At 35.4% G+C, this 26,039-nt stretch overlaps 1 protein-coding gene and 1 long non-coding RNA gene across 6 annotated transcripts; one reads left to right on the forward strand and one right to left on the reverse strand.

Moving 5' to 3' along the window:
• Nucleotides 1–1,179: 1,179 nt before the first annotated feature.
• LOC148779233 (uncharacterized) lies at nt 1,180–23,537 on the reverse strand. Of its 5 annotated transcripts, XR_016047690.1 has the most exons (7): nt 23,043–23,537; nt 20,330–20,412; nt 16,097–16,179; nt 15,784–15,911; nt 10,627–10,725; nt 10,330–10,457; nt 1,180–1,410 (listed from the first exon to the last, which is right to left on the reverse strand). It is a non-coding gene; the product is annotated as an uncharacterized LOC148779233 (long non-coding RNA). The 5 variants fall into 5 exon arrangements; XR_016047688.1 differs by having other exon boundaries at nt 10,330–10,725; XR_016047689.1 differs by lacking the exon at nt 1,180–1,410 and adding an exon at nt 4,886–5,329 and having other exon boundaries at nt 10,330–10,725.
• Nucleotides 23,538–23,999: 462 nt separating this feature from the next.
• Nucleotides 24,000–25,584, forward strand: LOC18442457 (uncharacterized). The gene is made up of 2 exons (XM_006852673.4): nt 24,000–24,451; nt 24,637–25,584. The coding sequence occupies exons 1-2, from the start codon at nt 24,352–24,354 to the stop codon at nt 25,098–25,100; spliced, it is 564 nt and encodes a 187-aa protein (XP_006852735.2). The 5' UTR covers nt 24,000–24,351; the 3' UTR covers nt 25,101–25,584.
• Nucleotides 25,585–26,039: the final 455 nt, after the last annotated feature.

The following is a 26,039-nucleotide window of genomic DNA, read 5'->3' on the forward strand; positions in this document are numbered from 1 at the left end:
ATTGAGACAGGTGTCAAAACCTCATCCATGTTTCATCACACGACATGCATATTGATAGATTGTTCAGAAAAGCCAGATATCCACCTTTAGGTGAAGCGTATGCATGTGCGAGAGATATCCCTATGCGTCATAGAGCTGTGGTCACATCAGGTCGTGGTGACCTTGACTCGTCTCTAGGGGAGGACCTAAAATCCACAAACTAGGATTGTGATCCCTTGGCTCATCGGGCGAACTTTGGTAATGAGGCCCTGCTTGGATTGTGGGTCATGAAAAACACTAGGTCGGTCTGATAAAGCAAGCATGGTCTGTAGTCTACAGTTGAAGGTGGAGTGCCCCATGATTGTTTATTCCTAAACCATATGGATCATTTTCCCATCATATTAATTTAATTGTGTTCATTTTATTATTGAAATGATTTTAGTTTTATTATTTAAATTTTTATGAATCTTTAAATCTTTTATTTGTGATTTTTGGAATTATAAAATACAGTTATTATTCTTGCAAAGTTATAAAAATTCAAATATATATTTTAAATTATTTTATTTATTTTTAAAAATAATATTTTTTTATAATATTCCATGGGGTCCCATAGTGCATATGGGCCTACCATGTGGCATGTGGGTGGGGCCCACATGTGCCACAAAAGGGTGGCACACCCCGTGCTCTTTGGATTATCTTGTTTGCTTTTAAGATAATGTTAGTTTGATTTATGGCATGTGGTCCAATCTTAGAAGGGATATATTGACCATGGCTTTATCTATTTTGTAGTAAGTTTGTTTTAAAGAGATATGGTCAATTTGAATTGATATGGATCTTATCTTATTTATATTTGGTAGTATTTATCTACTTGATATTATTTGACATATCCTTGTGAAATATATGACATGGATCGTGCAATTTTATAGAATGCATAATATTTATTTTATTTAAATATATTGATGGGAAAATGATTTAAGAAAGGGGGATAATGGTTCATGTACCTACCATAATGTTGATGGCCCATCTATGGAATGGATGGCTCAGATCTCTCACCCCACAAGTCACCATTGATCGACGATCTATATTCAATCTCACAGGAAGAGACAAGCAAAGGAAACCGTAAGAAAACCTAATATTATTCAAAGCCTATAAAAATGGATTATCTCTATCCAAAAATCTCTAGACCTTATCTCTTGTACCTAATTCTCATATTTGTCTCTCATATCCCAAAAAAGGGGCACGCACCTGTCACACCCCAAGAATTTACAGTACTGTTATTCCTGAGATGTGACAGACAAAACATATATACATCTATTGATAAGACAAATTTACAGTGGCGAGGTCTTACAAAGTAAATAAATAAAGCTAGCACAATAACAGTATCTTCCAAGGTTGATCTTGACTAGCACTCAAAATGAATCCGTAGTTATCCTGAAAAAATGTTTACTATAGTTTGATGAGTTTGGCTACTCAGTAAGTGATCATCATAATCCTAAAAATAATCATGATTGAAAGATATCAATATTTTCCAAAATGAGATCTATTAACAGAAATGCATCAACAGTTTCACTTTCAATAAATACATAATTAAGTATAATCCGAGTAATTGAAATGCTTTTAACACTTTTAACGGCAGTGCATAATTCAAAGGATTTCACAAAAGACCCTACTGGCGTCCCAAGTAGGTCACCTATATACCCCATCAGCGTCGTGATGGGTCCACTTAATCCCTATCAGCGTCCCAGATAGGTCCACTTAATCCCTGCAGGTCCACTTATACCTCACCGGCGTACCGGATGAGTCCACTTAATCCCTACCGACGTCCCAGATAGGTCCACTTATACCTCACCGGCGAACCGGATGAGTCCACTTGCATACTTAAATTATTTCTAAATCTCTTTAAACATTCGAAAGCAACAATATCATGTACTCAACATATCACTGAAATCATTAATATGAATTTCACTTAAACCATTAATAACAGTCACTCTCTATAACATTTCAAAAATAACCAATCAAATATTTTGGGCTCAAATTTAAAAAGGTAGCAGTTTGTAAAGGCATTCTAGCATAACTGCCAATTTAATATGTATAGAAAAACTCTTATAGAAATTCAAGAATACAGAATTATCACAATTTATGGGATATCAATCCACAAATAAACAGTTCACAACAATACTATAATCAATTGCAAAAATGTCAATAATAAGGCAGTCATTTGCACATGAATTTTACAATGTCTAAATATTCAAAACAGTAGAAAGAAATATCACAATTTTACTAAAAGCAGAAATATCACATTTATTTCTAATAATTTGATAGTATCTAAAATTTTCTAACAATAGCCAAGAAAAATAAATAAATTTATTTTTCTAATAATTTACAGCATTTAAAATTTCTAACATAGATAAAATATCACAATTTTTATTAAAAAGATTATTTTTCAAGATAATGAGGTCGTGTGCGCATAAAATTTATCGCACCTAAAATTCATGATAATAAGCAGAAATAATTATTTCATTTTATTTTTAAAAAGAATGGATTATTTTTCGAGACAGTGAGGTCACTTACACATAAAACTGATAAAATAAAGATCCTGGATGGAAATATCACTATTTATTAAAAACAGACTATTTTTCAGGAAGACGATGTCACTTACTCACAAATATTTGAGAGGGAGCTTCCGATAAAAATTTGGTTCGAGAGAGGAGTTCACTGTGTTTCGACCAGAGAGAGAGAGATCTCAAAATTTTTTAGGGTGGGAGTGCTCACCTCCCCTATTTAAATTCTTATAACGTAATATTATATTATTTTATTACGCTCTACCTCATACCTGAGGTGTAGAATTAAGAGTTTGCTTTTAACATACGAAAACCACGTCCACTAAAGGACGTGGCAAGCAGCAAGCAGCAGCAGGCAAAAGCAACAGGCAAAAGCAGGCAAAAGCAAAAGTTTAAACCAAAGTAAAAACTTTTGAAAATAGTAATGGTCCCCAAGGACCATCATACTCAAACAGACCATCACCTATTTAAAAGTATCTTTTCTCCTTTTTTTTTATTTTTATTTTTAAATTATAGGATTGTTACATTCTTCCCCCGTTAAAGAAATTTAGTCCTCTAAATTTGTGTACCTGATTACTGAAAAAGATAGGGGTATTTTTCTCGGATTTCGTCTTCTCGTTCCCTAGTCGACTCTTCTCTTGAATGGTACTGCCATAATACACGGACCAAAGGAATCTCCTTGTTACGCAACACTTGCACCCTTCTATCCAGTATCAAAATTGGCTGCTCAATGAAGGATAGGTCCTTCCTGATCGGTAAAGGTTCATATTTTAAGATATGGGACGGGTCGGGCTGATATTTTCGTAGTGAAGATACATGAAAGACATTATGGACATTTGCCAATTCGGGTGGTAAGGCAAGTCAATAAGCGACACCTTCGATTCTTTCCAGGATTTCAGATGGTCCGATGTAACGTGGGCTCAACTTTCCTTTCTTGCCGAATCTCATAATGCCCTTTATTGGTGAGATTTTTAGGAAAACTCGATCACTTTCCTCAAATTCAATATCTCTCCTTCGGTTATCGGCATAACTCTTTTGCCGACACTGAGCTGTCCTGAGCCTTTCACGAATTAATACTATTTTATCTGTGGTTATCTGGACAATTTCTGGCCCCAAAAGCTTTCTTTCACCAACCTCGTCCCAACATATGGGTGACCTGCATTTCCTTCCATACAGGGCTTCATATGGTGCCATCTGAATACTGGCTTGGAAGCTATTATTATAAGCAAACTCAATCAGGGGTAAATGGTCATCCCAGCTTCCTGTAAGGTCAATAACACAGGCCCTCAGCATATCTTCCAAGGTTTGGATGGTCCTCTCCGATTGTCCATCGGTTTGGGGGTGAAAAGCAGTCCTAAAGGTGAGTCTCGTCCCCATGGCTGACTGTAGTCTAGCCCAAAATTTAGAAGTAAACCGAGTATCCCTGTCCGATACAATACTGACAGGAAGTCCATGCAATCGCACTATTTCCTTAATGTACAACTGAGCCAGTCGATCAAAAGTGTACGTCGTGCGAATCAGTAGAAAGTGGGCAGCTTTGGTCAACCGGTCCACAATGACCCAAATGCTATCATGTCCTGAATTTGTTCTAGGCAAGCCAGAGACAAAATCTATAGAGATGTGCTCTCACTTCCATTCTAGCACGGGTAAAGGCTGCAACAACCCAACGGGCCTTTGATGTTCAGCTTTTATTTGCTGGCATGTTAGGCATTTAGACACAAATAGTGCTACATCTTTTTTCATATTATTCCACTAAAAGATTTTCTTCAGGTCCTGATACATTTTAATACTTCCGGGATGTATCGTATAACGAGAATGATGTGCTTCTTCTAAAATAGCTTTCTTTACACTCTTATCTTTCGGGACACAAACCCGACCTTTGAATCTTAGCAAATCCTCACTACATATAGAGAATTCATCTCTCTTTCCTTGTTTCACCTCTTCTACAATTGTTATAAGCTGAGGGTCTTTCTTTTGTGCCAATCGAATCTGTTGGATTAATTGGGGTTCCGCTTTAATGTTGGCAATCATACTTACCACACCATTAATAGACAGAGTTGGATGCGATTCCACTATTTCCTTTAACAATCGCATTTCTTGGATCATTAGATGAGTTAAGACTCCCGTAGATTTTCTACTTAGAGCGTCGGCCACAACGTTAGCTTTTCCTGAATGATAATGGATTGTACAATCATAATCTTTTAAGAAATCCATCCATCTTATCTGCCGCATATTTAAATCCTTCTGAGAGAAAAGGTATTTCAAACTCTTATGATCCGTGTATATTTAGAAGTGCTCACCATATACATATTTTCAAAGCGAATACGATTACAGCTAGCTCCAAATCATGAATTGGATATTTTTTCTCATATTCTTTCAACTGTCTGGATGCATATGCCACTACTTTCCCATATTGCATTAATACACAGCCCAAACCTTTATGTGAAGCATCACTATAAATCACAAATCCCCCACTCCCATCAGGAATAGTTAAAATAGGTGCTGAAGTTAATCGAACTTTTAGTTCTTGAAAACGCTCCTCACATTCACGTTGTCCACTCAAATTTGACATTTTTCTGTGTCAATCGAGTCAATGGGTTTGCGTTTCACACCCCAAGAATTTACAATACTATTATTCCTGAGATGTGACGGACAAAACATATATACATCTATTGATAGGACAAATTTACAGTGGCGAGGTCTTACATAGTAAATAAAGAAAGCTAGCACAACAACAGTATCTTCCAAGGTTGATCTTGATTAGCACTCAAAATGAATCCGTAGTTATCCTGAAAAAAATGTTTACCATAGTTTGATGAGTTTGGCTACTCAGTAAGTGATCATCATAATCCTAAAAATAATCATGATTGAAAGATATCAATATTTTCCAAAATGAGATCTATTAACAGAAATGCATCAACAGTTTCACTTTCAATAAATGCATAATTTAAGTATAATTCGAGTAATTGAAATGCTTATAACACTTTTAACGGCAGTACATAATTCAAAGGATTTCACAAAATACCCGACTGGCGTCCCAAGTAGGTCACCTATGTACCCCATCAGCGTCCTGATGGGTCCACTTAATCCCTATCGGCGTCCCAGATAGGTCCACTTAATCCCTGCAGGTCCACTTATACCTCACCGGCGTACCGGATGAGTCCACCTAATCACTTCCGGCGTCCCAGATAGGTCCACTTATACCTCACCGGCGAACCGGATGAGTCCACTTGCATACTTAAATTATTTCTAAATCTCTTTAAACATTCGAAAGCAGCAATATCATGTACTCAACATATCACTGAAACCATTAATATGAATTTCACTTAAACCATTAATAACAGTCACTCTCTATAATATTTCAAAAATAACCAATCAAATATTTTGGGCTCAATTTAGAAAGGTAGCAGTTTGTAAAGGCATTCTAGCATAATTGCCAATTTAATATGTATAGAAAAACTCTTATAAAAATTCAAGAATACGGAATTATCACAATTTATGAAATATCAATTCACAAATAAACATTTCACAACAATACTATAATCAATTGCAAAAATGTCAATTTAGAAAGAAATATCACATATTTACTAAAAGAAAAAATATCACATTTATTTCTACCAATAGACAAGAAAAATAAATAAATTTATTTTTCTAATTTACAGCATTCAAAATTTCTAACATAGATAAAATATCACAATTTTTATTAAAAAGATTATTTTTCAAGATAATGGGATCACGTGCGCATAAAATTTATCGCGCCTAAAATTCATGATAATAAGCAGAAATAATTATTTCATTTCATTTTTAAAAAGAATTGATTATTTTTCGAGACAATGGGGTCACTTACACATAAAACTTATAAAATAAAGATCTTGGACGAAAATATCACTATTTATTAAAAACAAACTATTTTTCAGGAAGACGATGTCAATTACCTACAATTATTTGAGAGGGAGCTTCAGATAAAAAAATTCGGTTCGAGAGAGAAGTTCACTGTGTTTCGACCAGAGAGAGAGATCTCAAAATTTGGTTTTAGGGTGGGACTGCTCACATCCCCTATTTAAATTCTTATAACGTATTATTATATTATTTTATTACGCTCTACCTCATACCTGAGGTGTTGCGTTAGAAGTCTGCTTTTATCGTACGAAAACCACGTCCGCTAAAGGACGTTGCCAGCTGCAAGCAGCAGGAGGCAAAAGCAGGCAAATAAAAAGTTAAACCAAAGTAAAAGTTTTGAAAATAGTGATGGTCCCCAAGGACCATCATACTTAATCAGACCATCACCTATTAAAAGCATCATTTCCCCCTTTTTTTCTTTTTTTTTTTTTTTTTTTTTTTTGAAATTTTAGGATTGTTACATTCTTCCCTCCTTAAAGAAATTTAGTCCTCTAAATTTGTGTACCTGATTACTGAAAAAGATAGGGGTATTTTTCTCTGATTTCGTCTTCTCGTTCCCAAGTCGACTCTTCTCTTGAATGGTACTGCCATAATACACGGACTAAAGGAATCTCCTTGTTACACAACACTTGCACCCTTCTATCCGGTATCAAAATTGGCTGCTCAATGAAGGATAGGTCCTTCCTGATCGGTAAAGGTTCATATTTTAAGATATGGGACGGGTCGGGCTGATATTTTCGTAGTGAAGATACATGAAAGACATTATGGACATTTGCCAATTCGGGTGGTAAGGCAAGTCAATAAGCGACACCTTCGATTCTTTCCAGGATTTCAGATGGTCCGATGTAACGTGGGCTCAACTTTCCTTTCTTGCCGAATCTCATAATGCCCTTTATTGGTCAGATTTTTAGGAAAACTCGATCACTTTCCTCAAATTCAAGATCTCTCCTTCGGTTATCGGCATAACTCTTTTGCCGACACTGAGCTGTCCTGAGCCTTTCACGAATTAATGTTATCTTATCTGTGGTTATCTGGACAATTTCGGGCCCCAAAAGCTTTCTTTCACCAACCTTGTCCCAACATATGGGTGACGTACATTTCCTTCCATACAAGGCTTCATATGGTGCCATCTGAATACTGGCTTGGAAGCTATTATTATAAGCAAACTCAATCTGAGGTAAATGGTCATCCCAGCGTCCTGTAAGGTCAATAACACAAGCCCTCAGCATATCTTCCAAGGTTTGGATGGTCCTCTCCGATTGTCCATCAATTTAGGGGTGAACGGCAGTACTAAAGGCGAGTCTCGTCCCCATGGCTGACTGTAGTCTAGCCCAAAATTTAGAAGTAAACCGAGTATCCCTGTCCGATACAATACTGACAGGAACTCCATGCAACCGCACTATTTCCTTAATGTACAGCTGAGCCAGTCGATCCAAAGTGTACGTCGTGCGAATCGGTAGAAAGTGGGCAGCTTTGGTTAACCGGTCCACAATGACCCAAATGCTATCATGTCCTGAATTTGTTCTAGGCAAGCCAGAGAAAAAATCCATAGAGATGTGCTCCCATTTCCATTCTGGCACCGGTAAAGGTTGCAACAACCCAGCGGGCCTTTGATGTTCAGCTTTTACTTGCTGGCATGTTAGGCATTTAGACACAAATAGTGCTACCTCTTTTTTCATATTATTCCACCAAAAGGTTTTCTTCAGGTCCTGGTACATTTTAATACTTCCGGGATGTATCATATAACGAGAATGATGTGTTTCTTCTAAGATAGCTTTCTTTACACTCTCATCATTCGGAACACAAACCCGACTTTTGAATCTTAGCAAATCCTCACTACATATAGAGAATTCGTCTCTCTTTCCTTGCTTCACCTCTTCTATAATTGTTATAAGCTTAGGGTCTTTCTTTTGTGCCAATCGAATCTGTTGAATTAGTTGGGGTTCCGCCTTAATATTGGCAATCATACTTACCACACCATTAATGGACGGAGTTGGATGCCAATCCACTATTTCTTCTAACAATCGCATTTCTTGGATCATTAGATGAGCTAAGACTCCCGTAGATTTTCTACTTAGAGCGTCGACCACAACGTTAGCTTTTCCTGAATGATAATGGAATGTACAATCATAATCTTTTAAGAAATCCATCCATCTTATCTGCCGCATATTTAAATCCTTCTGAGAGAAAAGGTATTTCAAACTCTTATGATCCGTGTATATTACGAATTGCTCACCATATAGATAATGCCTCCATATTTTCAAAGCGAATACTATTGCAGCTAGCTCCAAATCATGAGTTGGATATTTTTTCTCATATTCTTTCAACTGTCTGGATGCATATGCCACTACTTTCCCATATTACATTAATACACAGCCCAAACCTTTATGTGAAGCATCACTATAAATCACAAATCCCCCACTCCCCTCAGGAATAGTTAAAATAGGTGCTGAAGTTAATCGAACTTTTAGTTCTTGAAAACTCTCCTCACATTCACTTGTCCACTCAAATTTGACATTTTTCTGTGTCAATCGAGTCAATGGGATTGCGATTCGAGAAAATCCTTCTACAAATTTTCTGTAATTACCTGCCAATCCCAAAAAGCTTCGAACTTCAGTCACATTACTTGGTTGTTTCCAATTAACAACGGCTTCAACCTTTGAAGGATCAACTGATAGACCTTCCATTGATATGACATGTCCTAAAAATGTCACTTGTTCAAGCCAAAATTCACATTTACTAAGTTTGGCATATAATTTCTTCTCTCTTAATATTTGAAATACCATTCTTACATGCTGCTCATGTTCCTTCTCATTCTTGGAATAAATTAAAATATCATCGATGAATACCACAATAAATTTATCCAAAAAGGGCTTAAATATCCGATTCATCAAATCCATAAATGCAGCTGGTGCATTGGTTAATCCAAAAGGCATGACTAAAAATTCATAATGGCCATACCTTGTTCTGAAAGCTTTCTTGAGTACAACTTCACGTTTAATCTTAAGCTGATGATATCCAGATCTAAGATCAATTTTTTAAAACACTTGTGATCCTTGTAATTGATCAAATAAATCATCAATTCTAGGTAATGGATACTTATTTTTCACTGTCACTTGGTTCAACTGTCTATAATCAATACACAATCTCATAGTCCCATCTCTCTTTTTGACAAACAGTACTGGAGCACCCCAAGGTGACACACTGGGCCTGATAAAACCTTTATTTAATAATTCTTCCAATTGTTGTTTCAGATCTTTAAGTTCTGCAAGAGCCATTCTGTAAGGTGCCTTAGAAATTGGTGCTACTCCTGGCAATAATTCAATGGAGAATTCAATTTCACCGTCAGGCGGTAATCCTGGCAATTCTTCAGGAAAAACGTCGGGAAATTCTCGGATAACCGGAGTGGTATCCAAATTTATTTCTTCCTTCCTATCTTCTTTGATATAGGCAAGAAAGCCTTGACACCCTTTTCGCAGGAGGCGATTAACTCGAATACAAGAGATTAAATATGATGGGGAGTCTTCTTTGACACCATTGAAGTAAAATACTGATTGATTCGGAATACTAAAGATAACAATTTTCTTGTAACAATCAATACTTGCATGGTATGCAGAAAGCCAATCCATGCCTAAGATTATATCAAAATCTTGAATTTCCAGGAGTATTAAATCAACCAACAGTTCCTTTTCTTCTATCTTTATTACACATGATTTGTACATTATATTAGTGTTAATTGAATCTTCCATCGGTGTGGCTACCTCTAGAATGTATTCTAATTGTTCTGGTTCTACCTTTAAGTGGCATACAAAGTGTTGTGACACAAATGAATGAGCAGATCCAGGATCAGTCAAAACATGAGCTACTTTTTGGAAGATAGTAAGAGTACCTTGGATCACTGATTTTGAGGCCTGAGCGTCTTGCTCGGTAATCGCAAATACTCTTCCCTTCATCTGAGGCTTTGTGAATTCCTTCCATATTGGCTTCAGCTATTCTGGATCCTAACTTTATCCCGGTCTGTACACACAATAAATGTGATTTTAAGTACATTCTTTTTAAATTTCCTAAGGATCTTAAACCTATTGCTCTGATACCATAATTGTCACACCCCAAGAATTTGCAATACTATTATTCCTGAGATGTGACGGACAAAACATATATACATCTATTGATAGGACAAATTTACAGTGGCGAGGTCTTCCATAGTAAATAAAGAAAGCTAGCACAACAATAGTATCTTCCAAGGTTGATCTTGAGTAGCACTCAAAATGAATCCGTAGTTAACCTGAAAAAAATGTTTACCATAGTTTGATGAGTTTGGCTACTCAGTAAGTGATCATCATAATCCTAAAAATAATCATGATTGAAAGATATCAATATTTTCCAAAATGAGATCTATTAACAGAAATGCATCAACAGTTTCACTTTCAATAAATGCATAATTTAAGTATAATCCGAGTAATTGAAATGCTTATAACACTTTTAACGGTAGTACATAATTCAAAACATTTCACAAAATACCCTACTGGCGTCCCAAGTAGGTCATCAATATACCCCATCAGCGTCCTGATGGGTCCACTTAATCCCTATCGGCGTCCCAGATAGGTCCACTTAATCCCTGTAGGTCCACTTATACCTCACCGGCGTACCGGATGAGTCCACTTAATCCCTTCCGGCGTCCCAGATAGGTCCACTTATACCTCACCGGCGAACCGGATGAGTCCACTTGCATACTTAAATTATTTCTAAATCTCTTTAAACATTCGAAAGCAGCAATATCATGTACTCAACATATCACTGAAACCATTAATATAAATTTCACTTAAACCATTAATAACAGTCACTCTCTATAATATTTCAAAAATAACCAATCAAATATTTTGGGCTCAATTTAGAAAGGTAGCAGTTTGTAAAGGAATTCTAACATAATTGCCAATTTAATATGTATAGAAAAACTCTTATAAAAATTCAAGAATACGGAATTATCACAATTTATGGAATATCAATTCACAAATGAACATTTCACAACAATACGATAATCAATTGCAAAAATGTCAATTTTTAAATAATAAGGCAAACATTTGCACATGAATTTTACAATGTCTAAATATTCAAAACAGTATAAAGAAATATCACAATTTTACTAAAAGCAGAGATATCACATTTATTTCTACCAATAGACAAGAAAAATAAATAAATTTATTTTTCTAATTTACAGCATTCAAAATTTCTAACATAGATAAAATCTCACAATTTTTATTAAAAAGATTATTTTTCAAGATAATGGGGTCACGTGCGTATAAAATTTATCGCGCTTAAAATTCATGATAATAAGCAAAAATAATTATTTCATTTCACTTTTAAAAAGAATGGATTATTTTTCGAGACAATGGGGTCACTTACACATAAAACTTATAAAATAAAGATCCTGGACGGAAATATCACTATTTATTAAAAACAGACTAATTTTCAGGAAGACAATGTCACTTACCCACAATTATTTGAGTGGGAGCTTCCGATAAAAAAATTCGGTTCGAGAGAGAAGTTCACTGTGTTTCTACCACAGAGAGGGATCTCAAAATTTTGTTTTAGGGTAAGAGTGCTCACATCCCCTATTTAAATTCTTATAACGTATTATTATATTATTTTATTACCCTCTACCTCATACCTGAAATGTCGCGTTAAAAGTCTGCTTTTATCGTACGAAAACCACGTTCGCTAAAGGACGTTCCCAGCTGCAAGCAGCAGGAGGCAAAAGTAGGCAAAGCAAAAGTTAAACCAAAGTAAAAGTTTTGAAAATAGTGATGGTCCCCAAGGACCATCATACTCAATCAGACCATCACCTATTAAAAGCATCATTTCCCCCCCCCTTTTTGTTTTTTTTTTTTTTTTTTTTTTGAAATTTTAGGATTGTTACATTCTTCCCTCCTTAAAGAAATTTAGTCCTCTAAATTTGTGTACCTGATTACTGAAAAAGATAGGGGTATTTTTCTCTGATTTCGTCTTCTCGTTCTCACGTCGACTCTTCTCTTGAATGATACTGCCATAATACACGGACTAAAGGAATCTCCTTGTTACGCAACACTTGCACCCTTCAATCCAGTATCAAAATTGGCTGCTCAATGAAGGATAGGTCCTTCCTGATTGGTAAAGGTTCATATTTTAAGATATGGGACGGGTCGGGCTGATATTTTCGTAGTGAAGATACATGAAAGACATTATGGACATTTGCCAATTCGGGTGGTAAGGCAAGTCTATAAGCGACACCTCTGATTCTTTCCAGGATTTCAGATGGTCCGATGTAACGTGGGCTCAACTTTCCTTTCTTGTCGAATCTCATAATGCCCTTTATTGGTGAGATTTTTAGGAAAACTCGATCACTTTCCTCAAATTCAAGATCTCTCCTTCGGTTATCGGCATAACTCTTTTACAGACACTGAGCTGTCCTGAGTCTTTCACGAATTAATGCTATCTTATCTGTGGTTATCTGGACAATTTCGGGCCCCAAAACCTTTCTTTCACCAACCTCTTCCCAACATATGGGTGACGTGCATTTCCTTCCATACAGGGCTTCATATGGTGCCATCTGAATACTTGCTTGGAAGCTATTATTATAAGCAAACTCAATCAGAGGTAAATGGTCATCCCAGCTTCCTGTAAGGTCAATAACACAGGCCCTCAGCATATCTTCCAAGGTTTGGATGGTCCTCTCCGATTGTCCATCAGTTTGGGGGTGAAAGGCAGTACTAAAGGCGAGTCTCGTCCACATGGCTGACTGTAGTCTAGCCCAAAATTTAGAAGTAAACCGAGTATCCCTGTCCGATACAATACTGACAGGAACTCCATGCAACCGCACTATTTCCTTAATGTACAGCTGAGCCAGTTGATCCAAAGTGTACGTCGTGCGAATCGGTAGAAAGTGGGCAGCTTTGGTTAACTGGTCCACAATGACCCAAATGCTATCATGTCCTGAATTTGTTCTAGGCAAGCCGAGACAAAATCCATAGAGATGTGCTCCCATTTCCATTCTGGCACCGGTAAAGGCTGCAACAACCCAGCGGGCCTTTGATGTTCAGCTTTTACTTGCTGGCATGTTAGGCATTTAGATACAAATAGTGCTACCTCTTTTTTCATATTATTCCACCAAAAGGTTTTCTTCAGGTCCTGGTACATTTTAATACTTCCTGGATGTATCGTATAACGAGAATGATGTGCTTCTTCTAAAATAGCTTTCTTTACACTCTCATCATTCGGGACACAAACCGACTTTTGAATCTTAGCAAATCCTCACTATATATAGAGAATTCATCTCTCTTTCCTTGCTTCACCTCTTCTATAATTGTTATAAGCTGAGGGTCTTTCTTTTGTGCCAATCGAATCTGTTGGATTAGTTGGGGTTCCGCCTTAATATTGGCAATCATACTTACCACACCATTAATGGACAGAGTTGGATGTCAATCCACTATTTCTTCTAACAATCACATTTCTTGGATCATTAGATGAGCTAAGACTCCCGTAGATTTTCTACTTAGAGCGTCGGCCACAACGTTAGCTTTTCCTGAATGATAATGGATTGTACAATCATAACCTTTTAAGAAATCCATCCATCTTATCTGCCGCATATTTAAATCCTTCTGAGAGAAAAGGTATTTCAAACTCTTATGATCCGTGTATATTACGAATTGCTCACCATATAGATAATGCCTCAATATTTTCAAAGCGAATACTATTGCAGCTAGCTCCAAATCATGAGTTGGATATTTTTTCTCATATTCTTTCAACTGTTTGGATGCATATGCCACTACTTTCCCATATTGCATTAATACACAGCCCAAACCTTTATGTGAAGCATCACTATAAATCACAAATCCCCCACTCCCCTCAGGAATAGTTAAAATAGGTGCTGAAGTTAATCGAACTTTTAGTTCTTGAAAACTCTCCTCACATTCACTTGTCCACTCAAATTTGACATTTTTCTGTGTCAATCGAGTCAATGGGATTGCGATTTGAGAAAATCCTTCTACAAATTTTCTGTAATATCCTGCCAATCTCAAAAAGCTTCGAACTTCAGTCACATTACTTGGTTGTTTCCAATTACCAACGGCTTCAACCTTTGAAGGATCAACTGATAGACCTTCCTTTGATATGACATGTTCTAAAAATGTCACTTGTTCAAGCCAAAATTCACATTTACTAAGTTTGGCATACAATTTCTTCTCTCTTAATATTTGCAATACCATTCTTACATACTGCTCATGTTCCTTCTGATTCTTGGAATAAATTAAAATATCATCGATGATTACCACAATAAATTTATCCAAAAAGGGCTTAAAGATCTGATTCATCAAATCCATAAATGCAGCTGGTGCATTGGTTAATCCAAAAGGCATGACTAAAAATTCATAATAGCCATACCTTGTTCTGAAAGTTGTCTTGAGTACATCTTCACTTTTAATCTTAAGCTGATGGTATCCAGATCTTAGATCAATTTTTGAAAACACTTACGATCCTTGTAATTGATCAAATAAATCATCAATTCTAGGTAATGGATACTTATTTTTCATTATCACTAGGTTCAACTGTTTATAATCAATACACAATCTCATAGTCCCATCTCTCTTTTTGACAAACAGTACTCAAGCACCCCAAGGTGACACACTGGGCTTGATAAAACCTTTATTTAATAATTCTTCCAATTGTTGTTTCAGTTCTTTAAGTTCTGCAGGAGCTATTCTGTAAGGTGCCTTAGAAATTGGTGCTACTCCTGACAATAATTCAATGGAGAATTCAATTTCCCTGTCAGGCGGTAATCCTGGCAATTCTTCAGGAAAAACGTCTGGAAATTCTCGGATAACCGGAGTGGTATCCAAATTTATTTCTTCGTTCCTATCTTCTATGATATAGGCAAGAAAGCCTTGACACCCTTTTCGAAGGAGGCGATTAGCTCGAATACAAGAGATTAAATATGATGGGGAGTCTTCTTTGACACCATTGAAGTAAAATACTGGTTGATTCGGAATACTAAAGGTAACAATTTTCTTATAACAATCAATACTTGCATGGTATGCAGAAAGCCAATCCATGCCTAAGATTACATCAAAATCTTGAATTTCCAAGAGTATTAAATCAACCAACAGTTCCGTTTCTTCTATCTTTATTACACATGATTTGTACATTATATTAGTGTTAATTGAATCTCCCATCGGTGTGGCTACATCTAGAATGTATTCTAATTGTTCTAGTTCTACCTTTAAGTGGCATACAAAGTGTTGTGACACAAATGAATGAGTAGATCCAGGATCAATCAAAACAAGAGCTACTTTTTGAAAGATAGTAAGAGTACCTTGGATCACTGATTTTGAGGCCTGAGCGTTTTGCTCGGTAATCGCAAATACTCTTCCCTTCATCTGAGGCTTTGTGAATTCCTTCCATATTGGCTTCAGCTATTCTGGATCCTGACTTTATCCCGGTCTGTACACACAATAAATGTGATTTTAAGTACATTCTTTTTAAATTTCTTAAGGATCTTAAACCTATTGCTCTGATACCATAATTGTCACACCCCAAAAATTTACAATACTATTATTCCTGAGATGTGACGTACAAAACATATATACATCTATTGATAGGACAAATTTACAGTGGCGAGGTCTTACATAGTAAATAAAGAAAGCTAGCACAACAACAGTATCTTCCAAGGTTGATCTTGACTAGCACTCAAAATGAATCCGTAGTTAACCTGAAAAAAATGTTTACCATAGTTTGATGAGTTTGGCTACTCAGTAAGTGATCATCATAATCCTAAAAATAATCATGATTGAAAGATATCAATATTTTCCAAAATGAGATCTATTAACAGAAATGCATCAACAGTTTCACTTTCAATAAATGCATAATTTAAGTATAATCCGAGTAATTGAAATGCTTATAACACTTTTAACTGCAGTACATAATTCAAAGGATTTCACAAAATACCCTACTGTCGTCCCAAGTAGGTCACCTATATGCTCCATCAGCGTCCTGATGGGTCCACTTAATCCCTATCGGCGTCCCAGATAGGTCCACTTAATCCTTGCAGGTCCACTTATACCTCACCGGCGTACCGGATGAGTTCACTTAATCCCTTCCGGCGTCCCAAATAGGTCCACTTATACCTCACCGGCGAACCGGATGAGTCCACTTGCGTACTTAAATTATTTCTAAATCTCTTTAAACATTTGAAAGGCGTAATATCATGTACTCAACATATCACTGAAACCATTAATATGAATTTCACTTAAACCATTAATAACAGTCACTCTCTATAATATTTCAAAAATAACCAATCAAATATTTTGGGCTCAATTTAGAAAGGTAGTAGTTTGTAAAGGCATTCTAGCATAATTGTTAATTTAATATGTATAGAAAAACTCTTATAAAAATTCAAGAATACGGAATTATCACAATTTATGGAATATCAATTCACAAATAAACATTTCACAACAATACTATAATCAATTGCAAAAATGTCAATTTTTAAATAATAAGGCAGTCATTTGCACATGAATTTTACAATGTCTAAATATTCAAAACAATAGAAAGAAATATCACAATTTTACTAAAAGCAGAAATATCACATTTATTTCTACCAATAGACAAGAAAAATAAATAAATTTATTTTTCTAATTTACAGCATTCAAAATTTCTAACATAGATAAAATCTCACAATTTTTATTAAAAAGATTATTTTTCAAGATAATGGGGTCACGTGCGTATAAAATTTATCGCGCCTAAAATTCATGATAATAAGCAGAAATAATTATTTCATTTCATTTTTAAAAAGAATGGATTATTTTTCGAGACAATGGGGTCACTTACACGTAAAACTTATAAAATAAAGATCTTGGACGGAAATATCACTATTTATTAAAAACAAACTATTTTTCAGGAAGACGATGTCACTTACCCACAATTATTTGATAGGGAGCTTCCGATAAAAAAATTCGGTTCGTGAGAGAAGTTCACTGTGTTTCGACCAGAGAGAGAGATCTCAAAATTTTGTTTTAGGGTGGGAGTGCTCACATCCCCTATTTAAATTCTTATAACGTATTATTATATTATTTTATTACGCTCTACCTCATACCTGAGGTGTAGCGTTAAAAGTCTGCGTTTATCTACGAAAACCACGTCCGCTAAAGGACGTTGCCAGCTGCAAGCAGCAGGAGGCAGAAGCAGGCAAAGAAAAAGTTAAACCCAAGTAAAAGTTTTGAAAATAGTGATGGTCCCCAAGGACCATCATACTCAATCAGACCATCACCTATTAAAAGCATCATTTCTCCCTTTTTTTTTTTTTTTTTTTAAAAATTTTAGGATTGTTTGCATTGCGATTCGAGAAAATCCTTCTACAAATTTTCTGTAATATACTGCCAATCCCAAAAAGCTTCGAACTTCAATTAAATTACTTGGTTGTTTCCAATTAACAACGGCTTCAACGTTTGAAAGATCAACTGATAGACCTTCCTTTGATATGACATGTCCTAAAAATGTCACTTGTTCAAGCCAAAATTCACATTTACTAAGTTTGGCATACAATTTCCTTTCTCTTAATATTTGCAATACCATTCTTACATGCTGCTCATGTTCCTTCTGATTCTTGGAATAAATTAAAATATCATCGATGAATACCACAATAAATTTATCCAAAAAGGGCTTAAAGATCCGATTCATCAAATCCATAAATACAGCTGGTGCATTGGTTAATCCAAAAGGCATGACTAAAAATTCATAATGACCATACCTTGTTCTGAAAGCTGTCTTGAGTACATCTTCACTTTTAATCTTAAGCTGATGGTATCCAGATTTAAGATCAATTTTTGAAAACACTTGTGATCCTTGTAATTGATCAAATAAATCATCAATTCTAGGTAATAGATACTTATTTTTCACTATCACTAGGTTCAACTGTCTATAATCAATACACAATCTCATAGTCCCATCTCTCTTTTTGACAAACAGTACTGGAGCACCCCAAGGTGACACACTGGGCCTAATAAAATCTTTATCTAATAATTCTTCCAATTGTTGTTTCAATTCTTTAAGTTCTGCAGGAGCCATTCTGTAAGGTGCCTTAGAAATTGGTGCTACCCCTAGCAATAATTCAATGGAGAATTAAATTTCCCTGTCAGGCGGTAATCCTGGCAATTCTTCAGGAAAAACGTCGGGAAATTCTTGGATAACCGGAGTGGTATCCAAATTTATTTCTTTCTTCCTATCTTCTTTGATATGGGCAAGAAAGCCTTGACACCCTTTTCGAAGGAGGCGATTAGCTCGAATACAAGAGATTAAATATGATGGGGAGTCTTCTTTGACACCATTGAAGTAAAGTACTTGTTGATTCGGAATACTAAAGGTAACAATTTTCTTATAACAATCAATACTTGCATGGTATGCAGAAAGCCAATCCATGCTTAAGATTACATCAAAATCTTGAATTTCCAGGAGTATTAAATCAACTAACAGTTCCTTTTTTTCTATCTTTATTACACATGATTTGTACATTATATTGGTGTTAATTGAATCTCCCATCGGTGTGGCTACCTCTAGAATGTATTCTAATTGTTCTGGTTCTACCTTTAAGTGGCATGCAAAGTGTTGTGACACAAATGAATGAGTAGATCCAGGATCAATCAAAAAATGAGCTACTTTTTGGAAGATAGTAAGAGTACCTTGGATCACTAATTTTGAGGCCTGAGCGTCTAGCTCGGTAATCGCAAATACTCTTCCCTTCATCTGAGGCTTTGGAGCTATCTCTCCCTGCTTTGGAAGCTGTTGTGTATGTAAGCTAGGACATTGTTTAATCTGGTGTCCCAATTTTCCACATTTAAAACGGGCTGCAGTATTCCAATAACAAGGGCTTGATCCATGATTTTTCCCACATTTTCTACATGGTTCTATTGGGTTTTGAAATGGCGAGGGCCTTGGCTTCTTGTTTGGCCTTTCAAACTGTTGTCGATTAGATGATGTAGGTCTAACATGACTGTTCTGATTTTTCGTCTTTTGGTAATCTTCAAAATCTTTTTCGACAATTTGGGCACGATCCACTATTTCAGCATAAGTTCTTAATTTCAAGACTGATATTCTGCTTCTAATAGCTGGCCTGAGACCCCTTTCAAATTTCTTCACCTTTCTTGCCTCATTGTTAATCATATGTGGTGCAAACCTGGCCAATTCAGTAAACTTGGCCTCGTACTATGCTATTGTCCTATTTCTCTGGATTAATTCTAGAAATTCCATTTCTTTTTGGTCTCGAATAAAATCTGGGAAATATTTTTCATTAAATGCCTCTAGAAATACTTCCCAAGTCAAGGTTTTATTTTCTTTGACCAATACTCCTTTTGCCATTCGCCACCAGTGTTGTGCCTCACCTTTTAACATAAAAACTGCCAAGGCCACCTTCCTATCATCAGGACATTCCATAACCTCGAATATTTTTTCCAATTGTATAATCCATCCTTCGGCTTCCAGTGGGTTTACAGCACCCTTAAAAGAAGGTGGGTTTAATTTCTTAAATTATTCGATATTGCTCCCCCCATTTCCTGTAACTGACTGCCTGGGTGGATTGTTGTTTTCCATCTGATGTTGCATTAAAGCGACCATATTTTCCAAGGCTTTGTGAATTCCTTCCATATTGGCTTCAGTTATTCTGGATCTTAACTTTATCCTGGTCTGTACACACAATAAATGTGATTTTAAGTACATTCTTTTTAAATTTCTTAAGGATCTTAAACCTATTGCTTTGATACCATAATTGTCACACCCCAAGAATTTACAGTACTGTTATTCCTGAGATGTGACAGACAAAACATATATACATCTATTGATAGTACAAATTTACAGTGGCGAGGTCTTACAAAGTAAAGAAAGAAAGCTAGCACAACAACAGTATCTTCCAAGGTTGATCTTGACTAGCACTCAAAATGAATCCGTAGTTATCCTGAAAAAAATGTTTACCATAGTTTGATGAGTTTGGCTACTCAGTAAGTGATCATCATAATCCTAAAAATAATCATGATTGAAAGATATCAATATTTTTCAAAATGAGATCTATTAACAGAAATGCATCAACAGTTTCACTTTCAATAAATGCATAATTTAAGTATAATCCGAGTAATTGAAATGCTTGTAACACTTTTAATGGCAGTGCATAATTCAAAGGATTTCACAAAATACCCTACTGACGTCCCAAGTAGGTCACCTATATACCCCATCAGCATCCTGATGGGTCCACTTAATCCCTATCGGCATCCCAGATAGGTCCACTTAATCCTTGCAGGTCCACTTATACCTCACCGGCGTACCGGATGAGTCCACTTAATCCCTACCGGCGTCCCAGATAGGTCCACTTATATGTCACCGACGAACCGGATGAGTCCACTTGCATACTTAAATTATTTCTAAATCTCTTTAAACATTCGAAAGCAGCAATATCATGTACTCAGCATATCACTAAAATCATTAATATGAATTTCACTTAAACCATTAATAACAGTCACTCTCTATAACATTTCAAAAATAACCAATCAAATATTTTGGGCTCAAATTTAGAAAGGTAGCAGTTTGTAAAGGCATTCTAGCATAACTGCCAATTTAATATGTATAGAAAAACTCTTATAGAAATTCAAGAATACGGAATTATCACAATTTATGGGATATCAATCCACAAATAAACAGTTCACAACAATACTATAATCAATTGCAAAAATGTCAATAATAAGACAGTCATTTGCACATGAATTTTACAATGTCTAAATATTCATAACAGTAGAAAGAAATATCACAATTTTACTAAAAGCAGAAATATCACATTTATTTCTAATAATTTGATAGTATCTAAAATTTTCTAACAATAGCCAAGAAAAATAAATAAATTTATTTTTCTAATAATTTACAGCATTTAAAATTTCTAACATAGATAAAATATCATAATTTTTATTAAAAAGATTATTTTTCAAGATAATGAGGGCGTGTGCGCATAAAATTTATCGCACCTAAAATTCATGATAATAAGCAGAAATAATTATTTCATTTTATTTTTAAAAAGAATGGATTATTTTTCGAGACAATGAGGTCACTTACACATAAAGCTGATAAAATAAAGATCCTGGAAGGAAATATCACTATTTATTAAAAACAGACTATTTTTCAGGAAGACGATGTCACTTACTCACAAATATTTGAGAGGGAGCTGCCGATAAAAATTCGGTTCGAGAGAGGAGTTCACTGTGTTTCGATCAGAGAGAGAGAGATCTCAAAATTTTTTAGGGTGGGAGTGCTCACCTCCTCTATTTAAATTCTTATAACGTATTATTATATTATTTTATTACGCTCTACCTCATACCTGAGGTGTCGCGTTAAGAGTCTGCTTTTAACATACGAAAACCACGTCCACTAAAGGACGTGGCAAGCAGCAAGCAGCAGCAGGCAATAGCAACAGGCAAAAGCAAAAGTTTAAACCAAAGTAAAAACTTTTGAAAATAGTGATGGTCTCCAAGGACCATCATACTCAAACAGACAATCACCTATTTAAAAGCATCTTTTCTCCCTTTTTTTTTTTTTTGAAATTTTAGGATTGTTACAACACCATTCTATCATGTTTGATCTCTCTCTCATATTGTGAAAGAACGTAAGGTTTTAGGTTATCGAGTTCTTCTCTCTTATCTCTCAAATATAGATTTATGAGTAAGGGTTTTAGGGTTTAACAAAAAGATAATCCATCTCTCTCAAACTACTTTGCTAAGAGAATTCACCTAGGGTTTTGAGTTTGTGATAAAAGGGGTTCATGTTTCATTAGTGTGGCTTTGCTGAAATTTTCTTTTTCGGTACGAGATTGAAGCTAGATCGTTAATCCCACGTAATCGGATTGTGGTGACTCGGTGTGGGGTGTAATAAGTCCAGTTGAAGAAATCTGTGACACACTTTTTTTTTTTTTTTGTTACAATCTTATATTTTATTCTCAGACATAATGCATAGTTATTTCAATAACATTAAGTTATTAAGATCTTGGTTTTATTGTTATGTTAATTTTATTTTGAAGTTTATTTTATTATAATAAAAAACACTTATAAGTGATCTTTTACCAAAAACAAAAAATATATATATATATTATCAGATAAAAGATCACATAGATCTTTCTTTCGACACTCACTTGTGCTACTTTCAATCATTGCCTTTTATAATATGCTCCATAACATATCAGAATTGGTTACAATCCCAAGGCCCATGGCTCTTATTCGGGAGGTTCACAAGCATACAAAATGAAGAGCCACTAAGCATGGACCTATATTTTCTCTGTTTGGCGGCCTTTGACCACCTTCCATCCCCCCAATAGTTTTCTTGCTATGTGGCATTAGGTTAGTGTCAAGGCGACATCCCTAGTTCTTGCTTTCATGGTTGTCCTTCTTAAGGATATCATGATCACCCTTATCTTTTAAGTGATGGGGTGCTTGTTGGATTTTTATGGTTATTAAACGTTACGAGAGCATGTAATAAATATATGATATGATAGAACATAAATACAGTAAAAAGGTGGTCTTTTATAGATCATACTAAATAATTGCCACTTACCAGTGAATCAGGCTTGGGTCTGGTTTGGATTGGACCTTTTCTCCAATAACGGCGTGATTAGGCACATGTCACTTTTTCTGCAAGAAGAGTACATGCAATGTGTATGACTATGCTCCACACCACCTGTAAAGTTCCAACATACAAAAGCTAATGAGGGACTACCGTATGCGATCCATGTGTTTGGTCGTCCCTGTTACACGTATTCTTTCGCGACTTTCTTATTGCTTACGGCATGGATTTTCAAAATAGTTCATCCAAAATTGAAACTCTTGAAAAAATAAACAAATCCAAAATTGAAACACTTGAGAAAATAAGCAAGGGCAATGATTTCGTGCGACTGTTATATAGTATTATGATACAATAATTTAAAAAAATTAATTTATAATTATTTGTTTGATTTAAAATTTAAAATATACATTTTTTTCATTTTAATGAATAATTATAAAAAAAAATTTAAAAATACAACCTAAAAAGTATTTTTTTAACCCAATTAATATAGACTGTTTATTTTAGAAAGATGCTTAGATTTAGGCTTTAGAAGACTTTTTTCAATTTTATTTTTTTGGATGATTTTATTATCATTAGATGAACAATGTTAAAAGAAAAAAAAATTATTTTGAGTTTATAAAGACTAAGATCTTAAAATTTACAAAATGAATGGTCTAGATTTATTTTTAGAGGTGACTCATTTTGACCGAGAGTTCAAATTGAATTTTTTTTTGAAAGATTGATTATTGAGATGAAGAGAGCGTGTATGCAAAATTTAAAACCATACAAATACCACAAACATAATTTTTTAAAAATATCGATGTATTATATTATAATACAACCTTTGCATTGGATCATTACTTAATCAACAAAATTAGGAGAAGTGCACTCTTACCCAATACATTTTTTTTTTCTAGAAATGGAATACTTTCCCAATAATAGGCACAAAAGCATGTTTACTCAGGAATTGGCCTTTTGATGATTATCTATGTTTCGGCCGAAAGGTTTCTGGAAACCACACAGAAATTTCTCAATCAATATCTGGAGCCGTTCATTCGTTTATCAGTAACTGCCTTAAAATCAAGATTTTCCTGCTACTCTGTAAGAGAGAGAATAACAGACTCATTTTTTGAGAGTGAGAAACCATAAACTAAAGAAGTAAAGAGGAAAGCTACAGCGACTGAATAAAGAAAGAATCTGAAAAAGAAGAGAGAAACTCAGAGGCAAGGGAGAAAAAGAAGAGAGAAACTCAGAGGCAAGGGAGAGAGAGAAGAGTAAATGGAAGAGGGTGTGTGAGAGATAGGATAGAGAGAGAAAGCAGATGGGGAGTAATGGAATTGCAATTGCAAGTGCTATCCTTCTTTTTTCACTCTGTTTTCAAGTGAAGAAAGCAGACCCTAACAACCTTCTGCAAAAGAATGGTAAGTAAAGATCTAAGATGCTTTTTAGATTCCCCCAACTTTTTTTTTCCCATTTTTTCCAAAATTAAAACATAAGAGTTTTCATAGCTTTTCTTTTCGAATGTAACAGTTCCCATTACCAATTTCTTTCACGATTTTCTCTCAAAAGAAAACATTAACTGACTCCTCGATTTACTGTATTGCAGAAACCACAACAGAGGAGGAGGACCAAGGATTCGAAACTGAGCCCGACTTTGATATGAAATTTCTAGTGCTCGAGACTTCATCTCAACCTGACTCAAAATCTCCCGATTCTGAAACTGGCTTCGGAATCGGAGAGGGATTTCCAGTGGTTGAGAGCACCACCAAAGTTGGCGGCGTATTTGGGGAGGAATTTGTCGAAGGAGAGGGTGGCCAAACTATTCCAAGGCGTTTTCTGAAAGGAGGCGGCCATGGTGGCGGCCGTGGAGGATCTGGCGGTGGTCGTGGTGGTGGTCGAGGGACGGGAGAGGGGGGCGGAGGTGGCCGAGTTTTTCCAATTATAGTCGGCGGAGCGGCCGGGTCTCACGGCCACAGCAATGCTGCATGCAAAGGTCTTTCTAACCCGTATTCGGCCCTGGCGGTTTGTGGATTCCTTTTGGCCTGGATTTTTAACAGTATGACATATTAGCTTTTCAGTTGAAAAGTAGGATTGGGGGCGGATGCTTTTTTTTGTTGCAGAGAAGGCATAGCATTTTCTTTGTCAGACTGAAAAAAGAGAAGGCATAGAATTTAGCTTTGTGGATCATAAATTTTTGTAAGTGTTTTAAAACCGGCATAAGGTGACGGATCTGAGTTTGAAAGCACAAATCGGTTTTCTAAATCGGTTTTCTTGATGACCGGTTGGATGGGTAGGGTTCTAGAGCAGAACACTGGTTTTGTTGGACGCTAGCAGAAAGACACCATTAATATGAATCTTTTTTTTTCTTGTGAATGTTGAAAGGACACCATTAATGTGATTTTTTTTTTTTGTCCTTGTGAATGTTGAATGGACACCATTAATGTGATTTTTTTTTTTTTATTGTGAATGTTGAATGTAAATTCTGCTGTACAGTTTGGTTTTGTTGCAGGCTAGCAGATAGACACGATTAATGTGATTTTTTTTTTCTTGTGAATGTTGAATATAAATTGTGCTATACAGTTTGGGAAGTTTGATCATAAATGGTCCGTCCCCTTCCCTCTTATAAAGTGGGGATATGCTTTTTGCGGCTTTGATTTTGTGAATCAATATGGTAAATCCTCCTTTATCTTTTTTATCTGTTTAAAAAAACCGCTTGTTTAGCACGGATTGTCGATCAATATTGTATAGGAAAATTGTTTTATGCAGGCTGGGCTCCATCCCCATATATGCGGTCTAAAAACATATAAAGCATCCATTATTTGGATACTTGGTATATTGTTTGTAAAATATATTATTGATATAATATATTACCTGTAAATGGATTGTTACTATTTGTGCAGTATTTAGATGAAACTTAAGAAATACATTGTTATTGTTTGGCTATGTCTGGAAGAAATATAAGAAATGTATTATCAATATTTTATTAGCACTTGCTTATAAACTATCATT

The sequence above is a fragment of the Amborella trichopoda genome, chromosome 13 (assembly GCF_054954075.1).
Source record: "Amborella trichopoda isolate Santa Cruz 75 chromosome 13, AtrichopodaSantaCruz75HAP2 v2.0, whole genome shotgun sequence".
Taxonomy (NCBI): domain Eukaryota; kingdom Viridiplantae; phylum Streptophyta; class Magnoliopsida; order Amborellales; family Amborellaceae; genus Amborella; species Amborella trichopoda.